This window comes from Rhyacophila brunnea, unplaced genomic scaffold, assembly GCF_057557595.1.
Source record: "Rhyacophila brunnea isolate RB1 unplaced genomic scaffold, BYU_Rbru_1.0 scaffold_16, whole genome shotgun sequence".
Lineage (NCBI taxonomy): Eukaryota > Metazoa > Arthropoda > Insecta > Trichoptera > Rhyacophilidae > Rhyacophila > Rhyacophila brunnea.
This window is the reverse complement of record NW_028232816.1, coordinates 5,973,634-5,986,884: the sequence shown is the minus strand read 5'-3', so window position 1 is coordinate 5,986,884 and position 13,251 is coordinate 5,973,634. Positions and strand designations below refer to the sequence as shown.

Here is a 13,251-nt window from a genome sequence, read left to right as displayed (position 1 = left end):
ATGATCTCTTAATTATATTTTGAGTTTTCTTAATTAATTTTTTAGGGTAATTGTTAATTTTAATCGTTTTCATAAATTATTTTTGTGTAATCATCATCCCCATACCGTTTATCCGCCTCTAATCCAATGTTCTGATAAATAAATATATAAAAATGTATTTTTTTTTATTATTTTTACCTAGTACTTAGCTACACAAATTTATGTTTAATAATTTAATAAAGATGAAAAGTATCATAATTTGAAACAAGATTATTACTAATCTTACATACAAAAATATCAAATTACTTCTATACCTACCTAATATTATTACCAAATAGTATCCACCTACCTAATATTATTTCTGTTTAATTTTAATTTAATTTTAAATTGGCCAGTTTCTATTATTATTAGAGTCCAATGTATTACTACTCAACTACAACATTTTATGTTTGACTATTCTATTAACTCAAAAATCGTTGTGGCAAAAAACGTTAATTCACCTTTTTGTAAATAAACTCAAAAAACTAATTATTATTACTATAAAAAAGACTTGACAATACTCAAATTTAATTCATAATTGATTACCGAATATCATAAAGTAGCAAGTTTAGGTAAAAATGTTTAAACTATTTAAATAGAGAGGTTTCAATTTCTTGAATTTAGAAAAAGACGATTATCTCAAAACAAGGTTTTTTGACTTAACGCCTTTTGCCACTATACCGACGATATGAATGTCAAATGAATGTAACATTGTGATGAAACTATAAGAAAATATACTTCTAAAATAAAATTATATTCTGTTTTTTTTTTTAAATATTTATCCTTATCATGTAAGTACATAGGTATCTATGTATTATTTTAATTGATTTCAAGTTTCTGGTATTTTTCCATTTGAAAAGTTTTTTCTGATCCAGCCTTTGGACATGTTCATTTCGATATTTTAATATGTTTGTTTAGTCAATAAACAGCAAGTATTGTAATGTAAAAAACACTACAAATTTCTATTTTCGATTGCTTAAGGTAATCAGCGCTCGAAATAGAAAAGTTTATGAACCGGAGCGCTCGATAATTTTCCGAAAATATTAATGTATGCGAGTTTTTTTGTGAAATACCTTATGTACCTACCTACTTATCTTACCCACAAATGCAATAAAAGTCTTTAAACATCTGATATGTACTTCTACTGAAGATTTTGGCAGGCAACTTTATTCAGTGCCGCATGCGAAAAAACTATTTTTTACGAAGTATGCTTCAAAAATAGTATTATTTTTCTTTCCTTTATCTGCCATATATATATAAGCAGTGCATGGTTTGTCTAACCCCGCAGGACGTCACCTTTTTGTACAATCATGTGTAAAATGTGTATTATTTACGATCGTTTAATTAATTCAATTATTAGTAATATCAAACAATATCCACAGACTTTGAAAATGTCAGAAGGCGAATCCTGGAAATTATACGGAATGATACAAAATATTGTATTTCTATCGCCTAATAACTTTGTAATAAAACAACACAAAACCTTATCAAACTTTATTAAAAATGTAAATTATTGTTATGTAATGATTTTTCCTGAACCGGAGCACCATTTTTTATTTTTCTGGATGGAGCAGAAATCTCAAGGGTATCATGATAGCGGAACTGCACTTCAGTACGTTCTGGTCTATTTCGAGCACTGTTGTTAGTGCTGTGAAAAGTGGCAAAATTGAAAATGTTGCCGTTCAAAACAAAATAATTTGAAATACCGAAGGGCAACTATAATAATATAATGTAAAGCAGTGGTACACAACCTATTTGAAAGAAGGGCCAATTGAGGCGTCTAATTACAAAAAGCGACAAGTCCACAATTCAATATTTTCGGGAAACAACGTTTTTATGTTTCAAGCTTCAATTATTTGTTTTAACGTGAGATTATTTTTTCCGTTGTATTCTATGTCGAAATTAGAGCCAAATGGCAATTTGTTTCAGCCGATAAACTCTTAAATGTAATAAATATAGGCAAAATAAAATTGGACGTATCGCTATTTGTACCTCACTTTTTAATTTACTCCTCATAAGGCACATATTTCCGTGCCACTGTCATGAGTTTACCAGGTGCTACAGCATGGGAGACGCCCTTTTCAATATTGAACGTTCCCTTATTGGTTGACTTAAACACGCGCGAAATCAACCAAGCTTTAAATATTATGAAACACGGACTTGGTGTTCTTTCGCGTATTGGAATTTATAGATCAATACATATTGTGTAAAATTATACAAAGAATACGTGAGTATTTTTTCTCGATTTTGACCAAATGTGGACTTATCGCTTTTTGGAATTAGCGCCTCATTTTCTAATTTTTCATAGGGTGCAGTGGGTAAAAAGGTGTTGAACTACTGAACTAACTGAACAAAACACGATAGAACTTAGTATATTATAGGAAATTAGAATTCTGTTATATCTATTCAATTCATGTAGGTACTTGTTATTTCGGGCCGCAATAAATGCCATTTTGGGCTGCATACGGACCACGGCCGCAATTTATGCATCACTGGAAGTATAATAATTTTGGGTGGAATGAAACCACTTTGCCAAAAAAAAATATAGGTACCTACTATCTGTGTATTTGTGGTCCAATGCATGGCCATCATGGTATCCAACCTCTGGATCATGGAAACAACCAAAAGAATATTTTTATAATTAATTATTGCATTGTAATTGATTTTAAAATATTTTGAATATCTAAAAGTTCTTTAATAATATTATGAAGGTTTTAATTTAAATACTTTTTTCATATGGTATCCCGCTGTTAAATTATGACATCACTAAACATTACTTCGTACTTCCGTACCACCTGACGTTTTATTTATGCGCTTATCTTATCGGAAACGTCAATTAAATTATCTCTGTTTTTATGAGTGGACTTTTACTGTCGAAGGTGGCCGCCAGTATCCAAAGAATGATTCCCGAAGTAGTGTTTGTTCTCGGCGGCCCCGGAGCTGGAAAAGGCACCCAATGCCAGAATATCGTGAAGGAGTTCGGTTTCGTGCATCTGTCGGCCGGTGACTTGCTGCGGGAGGAACGCCAGCGGCCGGGTTCCGAATTCGGCGAGATGATCGAGGAAAAAATCGTCAACGGCCAGATCGTCCCCGTCGAGGTGACGTGCGCGCTCATCGAGCAGGCCATGAACAAATCCGGCAAAGGTAAATTCTTGATCGACGGTTTCCCGCGCAACGAAGACAATCTCGCGGGGTGGACCAAAGCGATGTCGGAGAAGGTCAAACTCCTCTTCGTTTTGTTTTTCGATTGCTCTCAGGAGGATTGCGTGAAACGGTGCTTGGGGAGGGGCGCGTCCGGAAGCGGAAGGTCGGACGATAATTTGGAGAGTCTGAAGAAAAGATTCAACACTTACGTCAATGACACCATGCCCATTATCAAACATTACGAAGCCATCAATTTAGTTAAGAAGATCGACGCTTCCGCCGGTCCCGATGACGTCTTCTCGAGTGTCAAAGATGCCTTCGAAGCCGCCGGGGTAGCGAAGGCTGACGAATAAAACAATTAGGTTTCCAATTAACAAAATTTTGGTTGTATTTAAATTAAGTTATTTGTGATTATCGACTACTAAAATCTACCAAATTTTTTCCATGTCATGTGACTGGTAATTGTGTTATTTTACCTACACAGTTTTTGAAATGATTGAGGCGTGTTTAATTCATGAATAATTTTATTATGTTTGTAATATTATTTCTTCAATATTAGGTAAATGTACAATAATTATTGGATGATTCAACGATTCCTAACCTTTGTTTATATCTAATCTTACCATCTGAAATAATTTATAAAGGAACTAAGTAAGTAGGTACATGCTTTGTGCAATGTAATCTGTCTCTTTGAATATCTCATGGGCGCAGTGCAATGGAATAATGAAATTAAAGTATTTTTGATATTCAGTGCATTGATTCAAATCGTGATAAGTATCTATTTATTGACAGCAAAGTATTAACTCTTCAATGATCCCAACCACTGGAGTTGGGCAGCTCCTTGCTTTCCACCCGAGAGTTCTGGGTTCAATCCCGGTGAGGACACAATATTTATGTTTTTTTCTCAAAGCTGGGATGTTGTTATACTAACAACAACCACCTTGTATGAAAAAGCAAGGACATGGTTATTAATAATTCTAAAAAAAACAAAACCACTGGAGTTGCACTGAAGTTAAAGTGAAAGAACCAAGGATAAATATTTTTTCTTAATTTGTTGTCATATTTATTTGAGTTGGCAATTCATAGTTATGATAATAATATGGTAATGTTTAGTCTATATAACAATGGCATGGAATTGTTGATTTCTATATATTTCAAACTCACATTTTCTCTAGTTTTATTTATTTTGTGAAAAATTATTGTATGTCAGAAGTGAAGGCTCGGGTGTCACATTTTAGTAAGAAATTGTTTTGCCAAATAGGTAAGTACTTGATAGTTAAATTTACTTATTTATAGTATTTTTTTCATGTTTTCTATACATATTTTTGTCAGTAACAGAATATTTTACAATTCCATAATTTATATTTTTTTGTTCTTACGTACCTACTACCTATTTATCTAAACTAGAATTTTTACTTCTAAAGACCTTTGGACACCCCACTTTATACAATGACTAATTATCTTCACCATTTTTCATTGTAATAATATGTAGATAAAAAGAGGTTAAGAATGACTACATTCATAACTGATTTTCGTAAAAAAAAATGGACACCTGACCTTTCACTGATGTACAGTTAAGGTCATCCATAAATTTAATGATGTCACATTATTTTCCGTATTTTTTTGAACCTTCACACTTTGACATTACACCTTTTACTCTATTTCAAAATGATGTCATATCATCAAAGATGGTATATTATTTCAGTACCTAATGTTGTGATTATATTATTGAGATGCATGTCGCATATGTACTACCATGCTGTCACGGTGACAAATTTAATCAATGGTTTCGTCATTTTGCGGAATATTTTGAACAAACACGATCTCTGTAAATTCGATGATGGAGTAACCGAGTAACGAGTCTCTGTAAATTCAATAATATTTTGAACAGAACCCAACCTGCAGACATAGATAATGGACAACAATACATAGTGCCAACCGCTAAAAACAAAAAACACGCGATTTTGACATGATTCAAAAACGTGTAGGCACGTAAAAAATCTTAAAAATTGTTCATTGAGTCATGCAGGTGTTGATGCAGTGCGATACACGTGAGGTGACCTCATTGTTGTTCTGATGATTTCGACAGATTTTGCTAACTGAAAATGTTCGTTTAAAGGTTCAAAATGTGCCACGGGAAGGGAGCATCAGTCTGATAACATTTTAAAGACCAAGAAAAATGACATTACACACTTTCCCCCCGTAGAGGCAGCTTACTGTGATGTCACGTGATAATACGCGATGTGCATCTATAATCACAACTTAAATGTAATGATCTCGTTGAGTATTAAAAAAATGTATTGTATCGCTATTATCGGAAATAATCACAATATAATATCATACACCTTTCCCTCTCAGGGTGTGACATCATGGATGACCGCTTATTAAGTAGGTAATTGATTACTTTATTGAAATAATGCTAATCATATTGCGCAGCTTTTGTGTATGATTTCTGTTTGGCATAGCTGATGTACAAAGAAATATTACCAAACCAGTGTGGAAACAATTTGCATGACTAGAATATTACTTACACTGATGCGTGCCTGTATTATTATTCGTATGTATGTTTGTGTTTTGATGACACGTTCATTTTCTAGTTTCCTCATAAAATAGATGTTCACCTTGACGACACCTATTAGGCTTAGTGAATTTAAATTTGTTAAACACTACTCAGTCACACATATGATGTATAGAATTGAATGTGTTATACCCGCTAACTAACAATAATTATATTTACTTTGTACCAAAGGTAAACAATTAAATACTAATAAGGTACATGATTACCTGCCATCCTATTTTGAAATAATTTTGTGTATGACCTTTAAAAAATTATTACATTCTATAAGTAGCAATTTCCATCACATTTACATGATTGTTACCTATAAAAAATAATATTGATTCTTTGCTTAGGATTTTTTTTATATAATCAGGTATTTTTATGTGTTTACAAATGAATAAATATCCATATACTGAGCTACACTTTTTATAATGTGAAGGCAGTCTCATTGGAAGTAGCCAGCGGATTGTGGTCCGTGAATCGATACTGTCTATCGGTAGCGACCGCAGACTACGCTTCGCTCATGCAACTCGTGGAGTTCATTTAAAAAGTACAGTCGAACTTGGTTATTACGATCACGGAAATAGCAAGATATCGGATGTAATGAGGAAACATTCGTTGACATTTTAGTTTATGATTTTCTCCATACATTTATTCACTTTTATAAGGAGCTATTTCTCGGGTATACCGAGCAAAACTGTTAATGTGTCGATCGTTTAAAAACAACATTTTCGACCCGAAGCAATAAAATCTGATTGGGCAGTTAACTAGACCGATGCCGCCGGGATCGGACTACTTTTATGACACTAGTTAGGTGTCTAAGTACCTAATTGGTGTTTTCGCCGATAACATTGAAAAAGTATCCACGCATATGGTTGAAATTGGATGTAAAAAATCCAAGCTTTGTTAAGTCAGTAGGTACCTACCAGCGCCGGCGGCTCAGCACTTCATTACAATAAACAACTTCTTTTGTAGTTTATGAATGCCATGCTTGTTTGGGGATTTTTTATGTTCTATGCCTAAATATAATGTGGCGCGAAAAATGTTATACAACAATGCAACGAGCAAATTCAGTCGGTCCCATCTTCCTCGTAATAACCTAGTTCGACTGCATATCAAATGAGATGTAGCCTAAATATATGACAGTGAAGCAAAAAGGACACGTAGTCTCCTTATTTTTATACAAACCCTGGAGAGTTGAAATGATTGCGGTATATATAATAAAATAGCGCAGTGATTTTGATTGGAAAACTGCAGGAGGTATCCATCGGGATGAAGAAGGGTTTTTTAACACCTTTCGGTAGAGCTCAGTGTATTGGGATGTGCCTATAGGTATTGTTTAGTATTTTAATTTTTTTTATAGAGAAAATGTATATTTTTTTTATATACAGGTAAGTAGTAACATGTCATCTTTGGGATAGATCTTATTTTTATAAAGTTAAGTTATTTAAGTTAACAAGTTATTTTACATTAAACTTTTATTGTGATTGTAAAATATTGTGCGTATTTTTTCAGTTTTGTGTCATTCCCGGGAAGTTTGTTTGGATTAATAATTATTTATAATTGAAATCAGTACAAAGCTCCAAAATTTATTAAAATATAAAATGTGTATTCATCACTGGAAAGTAAAAAATACACATCTATTAAAATAGATAAGCGTTAAAAAATGATATATGAGATGGTATGTGATAGTATGTATCCCAAAAAAATTATAAATGTATGCTATCAGCAGTAAAAACAGTGCTACATAGTGATAACACTGATAAAGAGTCAACACTATTACTTTAAGATTGTGATTTAGTAAATGCATATAACTAGGAGCTGTTATTAATAGAAAATCACGGTATTTAGTCGTTTTACTGTACCACATAGATATTTATGATAATTCGTCGTTGAAACTAGAAAATTGTGTAACTCCAAAAATACTACTTTACAGGAGAGATAAAAAAAATTATGGTTTCGTATACAATTATATGGTTATGGAGTTAAATCATCCATGATTTTTTTTTGGAATTACATCTATTGCAAGACAGGTTGATATTAACAATGGCCACTAGATGGCAATCAAAGTCAATGTTCGATTAAAACAGAGTTATACATTTTTCTAGTTTCAACGACTATAATATGTAAATTAGGAGGTGACTGTGTTTGATATCATGCGTTCGTGAAATTACGTGATAATTATCATTCGCTATCTTCCCACGCTCCCATATTTTTCGCAAGTATTCCTGGCGGTGAAATTGGAGTGACTCAACACCATTCAAACTGAAACCTGTATACAAAATGTGGTTTCTCGACATTTATAGCTCATTATTTGTAGTAGCACTGCTATTGTTAATACATTTAAATAGGCACTTGTAGATTTTATCAAAGATCTTATCATTCTTTGAAGATCTGTAATAAACAGCGAAATAATAGATAATATGTGCCATACCTCTAGAAGGGTTTTCTGGCAATTAAGATGGTTGATTTTCCACTAAACATTTTTTTAATGATTATAACTGAAGTCTTCGATACAGGTACACTCACTCGGGCCCTATTATTATTTTACAGGTCTTTAAATATGATGATAATAGTATGTTATACCGATTCCATAGGGCATTTCAATTTATAATTGTTATTAAAGATATAATATGCTTTAAAGTGTTTCATGTTAAATTGCAATATTTTATAGGATTATACAGATTTAATAAATGGATACATCTACAATTGATTAGTTTGATTTATACTTTTCTTCACCCAATATTTCAGGCATTACACATTACACTGTGATATGATATAGAACAGTGATGGCGAACGGATGGATACTTCAAATTCTGTGTATGTGTATCGTATTAAAGTTAAAAAAATATATTTACGATTTTATTTAATATTAACCATCTAGAAGTTCAGAAAATGTTATCTAAGTTAAAAAAAAAACAGGTTTTTTTGTAGATAATGTTCTTTGAATAGTTAATTTTTTTTATGAAGCATGTTTACGTGCCAACGCGTTTTTCCACTTTTTACTATACTGATACGTGTCTGCCTGATTACCTCGCATAAAATTAAATCAAACGATAGTATTTAATCTTATTAATGTTATGTAGTAATAAATAAATAGACAGATTAATATATGTAAAAAAAATATTTTTAGAATATTTATTACATCATTTTCATCCTAGAGCCGGAGTGCAAAGTTATTAAGCATATACTCTACCATTTTCACTCCTAGGCGGAGGAATATGGGCTTTGTTACGCTAGTGGATGTTAACTTAAGAGACTTACGAGGTATGGTTTTTAGCGATTTGTACAATCTTTGAGATCATGGTTTGGATCAAACATGTTGAAAATACAACATTTCATTTTTACCAGTTACAGCATCACGGCTCAGACGAGCACTCAACCGACTGTGCTAAATCTATTAATAAGTTAAATAACATTTTCACTTCTAAGCCGAGCGTATGAATCTTCACAGAGTGGAAGCTGTATTATACAGAATTTTACAAGCCATTCGCTCACCCATTGGGTTCTTGTGCTGAATCAAATGCACATGCTTTTTTTTAACCAAGCTGCTGTACCAACACGTCTACTGTGGGTATAACAAGATTATAGTTGTAGTTGATTCTACAATTTTTGAGTTAAATAATGATTATAACGAGCAAATTAAGTCAGTTCCATTTTCCTCGTAATAACCAAGTTCGACTGTAATGTTTTATGTTGCATATAAATCCGCTCCCTAGTAATCACAATTTTGATCGGTTAATGTTCGTTGACTTTAAGTCTCATCATTTTCAGAGCAAAATTTGTTACGTTATAAAATACGCACGCATATATTCATACAGTGTATTTGATTTTCATTGTTATATTGTTGCTTGGAATAAAGCCAACACGAAATTGGGGAATTCCTGCTATTTGAGCCAATTACTTTTATTAACTCAAATTAGTCTATAATCATTGTTATATCCGTACAACTGTGACGCAAAGAATGAACATGTAGGTAGGTACTCATGTCACATTATGTTATGTTGTGCCTAACCCATGAAATGCTTAATTTAATACCAGAATAAAATGAAATGAAATAGATCAGGGGTTCACAGTGTGTCCCGCGAGATTTATGTTATCGCCGAGCGACATGTCCAGCCCATTTCATTTAATCTGCTCAGTGACCTCTATCAAATCGCGTACTCTTGTCTGCTTCCTTATCCATTGGTTTCTTTTGCGATCATTACACGTCATCATTATGCCTAATATGCACCTTTCCCTGCCACGTTGCACTACTTGTAATTTTTGTATTTCTCTTACATTAAGCGTCCATGTTTCATAATATGCAATAATGAATATTCTAATGTATTTAACAAAAGATTAGAGTTATTGAGATGTAAAAACCGAATAAAATATTGAGTTTACTCCGTGAGGTAACTGTGATAGTATGTATGGCCTTAACAGTGTGAATGGAGATTTGTATGAGTTTTAACAATAAAAATAAATAAAAGAAATCACAAGAATTATTATGTTCGTGATATTATTTTTGATGACTAAGAAAAAAATCAATTTCTATTATGACTTAACATGAAATATTTATACCAGAGGGTTGGAGCGGACCCTTTTTTGAGTCGCTCCACTCTGAGACCTAATACATGCTCCATCTCCGCTCCAGGGTCTGCTTCGCTCCGGGCAAAAAGTTTTAATATGTATTATACGTATACCGATGTTAAAAAATTTAAAAAATAAGTAGTTTTAAAATAATCGTCATTTTCATTATTAATCATATTAAACAATATTACCGACAGCAAATCGTCGCTCATTATTTGTCTTTTCTGTTAAAAAAGTGAGGTTTTTTTATTACTCGGCGGTGTTTCAAATAATCCTAGTGTTGCAAAGTGTCAAAATACCTATACTATTTTCATTAGATATATGACGAAAATTTAATAATAAAAAAAAACATCCGAAGCAGTGGAGCACTACAAATTTTCGGTGCTCCGGTTCCGCTCCTACTTCGAGTAAAACCCCATTGCTTCACTGCTCCATGCTCCTGCTCCGAGTTCCGCTCCAACGCTCTGAATTATACTCACCATTTTCCTTTCCTATTTATTAATTCATGCAATATTTTTGGAACCTGTATATTCGGATATTTATATACAGTACTCTCTCAGTAATCCGATACCCCAAAAACCAGACAAGTGTCTAATTAGTGAAAGCAGCGGTTATAGTGCATGCATACAAAAAACCAATTCGACAAACTTTTCACATTGTGGGTAATGTGAGACTATTTCTAAAATAAAACTCAGATTTTATGAACAGAAATAATTATAATAGATATTAATCACAAAAGTATAATAAAATATTGGTTTAATCGAAGCAGCTCAAGAGATCATCGACCAGTTCAGATAATTTGTATCGGGATTCATAATATTTATAGGAGTAGCAAACCCAATCGGTGCTGGGCATATTGTCATAAATATTTCTCAAAATTTCTTTGAAAACCGGTTGGATAGTGTACACAAAGTCTTTGACGCATATCATCAGATTATCTTGGCTCGAAGTGTTTTCCAAATTGCATTGCTTAGCGTCATCTACGAACTTCTTAATATTGTTGTAGAGGTCGGGGTACTCAATGTTGATCATGAACGGTTCCTCATCATTGACATTATTGGTTGAATTGCGTTTCTTTGAACACTTGCTCACACTTTCGGTTAGGGTTTTCAAGACATTGTATATTTTGTGTTCGTCATTCAGAATACAAGAATATGCGTCTATTCCAAATATAGAATGGCTTTCAAAAGACTCGCCAGATTGAGGGTTACTGCAATGTATTAAAGAGATGTTGATAAAGTGAACGCTTACAGTGGCCGAGCGGCTTACTCATCGGTTTATAATCTGTTCTTGGTAGTATTGACTTGTGTGTCCCTGATAACTATCTTAGAAATCGGGAGCATCAGTTGCTTGTTCTCCTAAGGAGCAGAACTAACCTGCCATTGGTGATACCAATTGGGAGGGCAATAACTCTGTTCAACCAAATTGCTTTCGATGTTGACATATTCCACCTCCGTGAGGATGAGTATAGGTGGACGTTGTTTTATAAATTCATAAAATAGGGTCGGGTCTGCTTAGCTCATTCAGTGTACTTCCTTGTATCTAATTTATGTTTTTCTGTATTTTTTACACTTTTCTACTGTTAAGTAACTTACTACTATTTTTTTTTTATATAATATTGGTTTAATAATATTTCTTTTTTTCTAAATGTCATGTGAACGTCTTAAATTAATAATTTGTAATGTTCACTATATGTAAAAATAAATAAAAAATTGAATTTGAATAATATCGCGGATCCCAAGTTCGAATCCTGGGTCTGGAAAATTCATATATTGTTTTTCAATCTGTGTTTGAGAGTCAGATTGTGGAACTAATATGTTGAGCAAGTGATGGTTAACATCCATTTCTCGTAAAAACATCTGTTAATACAAACCACCACTCCGTGGAGGCCCATATGATCTTAGGATCGGAGGGATTAGCCAAAAAAAAGGTGAAGTTACTAGAAGCAAATCTGATGAAATCGAAGAGTTTTGGGCGTTTTAATTATTTTTCTGCATGATTGATTCATATTTCGGAAGGAGATAACTTCAACTACTCTACTTGGCTGCAATTTTATAGCGCTGTATGCAGTGTTACGGATGTAAGGGGGGTCAGGGGCATATATTTATACCCGATTCCGTAGTTCCATAGATCACCAGAAAGGCATCTGCAGCCAAGATCTAGATGACAATTTTATTTTAAAACAAGCCTAGTTCTAAAAGAATCTCAGAGTAGAACCATAAGTTGAACACAAAGCCAGCAATATGAATTATTACATTAATTTTTTTTTTCTGTCCATGTTCTAATAAGATCATATGGGCCTCCACAGAGTGGAAGTTTGTATTGACAGATTTTCTGTTTTTATGAGAAATGGATGTCAGCCACTTGCTCAACCTATTAGGTCCATACTCTGACTCATACACAAATTGAAAAACAATATGTGTACTTGCCAGACCCAGGATTCGAACCTGAGACCCACGACACTATAGACCGACGCTTAAGCCGCGCTGCACTTCGTGTGTGTTACATTAATATTCATAATTAATTAATGGACCCCCTCAAATGCCTGAATAATCTATGTATGACCGATGTGACTCAACAGTAACTCAAAACGGTTGTATTGTAACATAGGTAAACCGTTTGGATTGAATTATCTCTAATTGGGCATTGATCTTACCTATTGTTCAAATGAAGCAAGTAGTCGTCCAGACAGTCGGTTAAATATCGGAAAACGAGCACTGTGTCTGTTGGTTTAATATCATCAATTTGGAAAAGCATGTTCGTCAGCTCGTCCGAAGTATCCCAGTAAATAATATTGTCCGTGATTATTCTGCCATCTGAAACCTTCATAAATTACATAATTTGTTAATATTATTTTTCTTTTATCCAATAAAAGAATATAATTATATAATCACTTTCGGAAGAATAATTATACAAGTATTTCTCAATATACGACCCCTCAACTTACAGTACACACTGAT

The 13,251-nt window shown here is 33.1% G+C and overlaps 3 protein-coding genes across 4 annotated transcripts in view; 2 read left to right on the top strand and 1 right to left on the bottom strand.

Annotated features, from left to right (window-relative positions):
* Positions 1 to 1,536, top strand: part of LOC147074266 (peroxisomal leader peptide-processing protease) — a 70,035-nt gene extending 68,499 nt beyond the window's left edge. Inside the window, exon 10 of the transcript XR_015070317.1 lies at positions 1,417 to 1,536. The gene's annotated coding sequence lies outside the window, so the exon portion shown is untranslated. The remainder of the gene's footprint in view (positions 1 to 1,416) is intronic.
* Positions 1,505 to 5,445, top strand: Cmpk (cytidine/uridine monophosphate kinase Dak1). The gene has a single exon (XM_085944062.1). It carries the CDS (start codon positions 2,874 to 2,876, stop codon positions 3,513 to 3,515), a length of 642 nt encoding a protein of 213 aa, XP_085800188.1. The 5' UTR covers positions 1,505 to 2,873; the 3' UTR covers positions 3,516 to 5,445.
* Positions 5,446 to 10,991: 5,546 nt separating this feature from the next.
* LOC147074264 (phospholipid-transporting ATPase ABCA3-like) overlaps positions 10,992 to 13,251 on the bottom strand; it is a 104,666-nt gene continuing 102,406 nt past the window's right edge. Inside the window, exons 32-33 of one of the 2 annotated variants that reach the window (XR_015070315.1) lie at positions 12,948 to 13,114; positions 10,992 to 11,501 (exon numbers count right to left, since the gene is read on the bottom strand). The gene's annotated coding sequence lies outside the window, so the exon portion shown is untranslated. The remainder of the gene's footprint in view (positions 11,502 to 12,947; positions 13,115 to 13,251) is intronic. The other variant, XR_015070316.1, reaches the window with a different exon arrangement.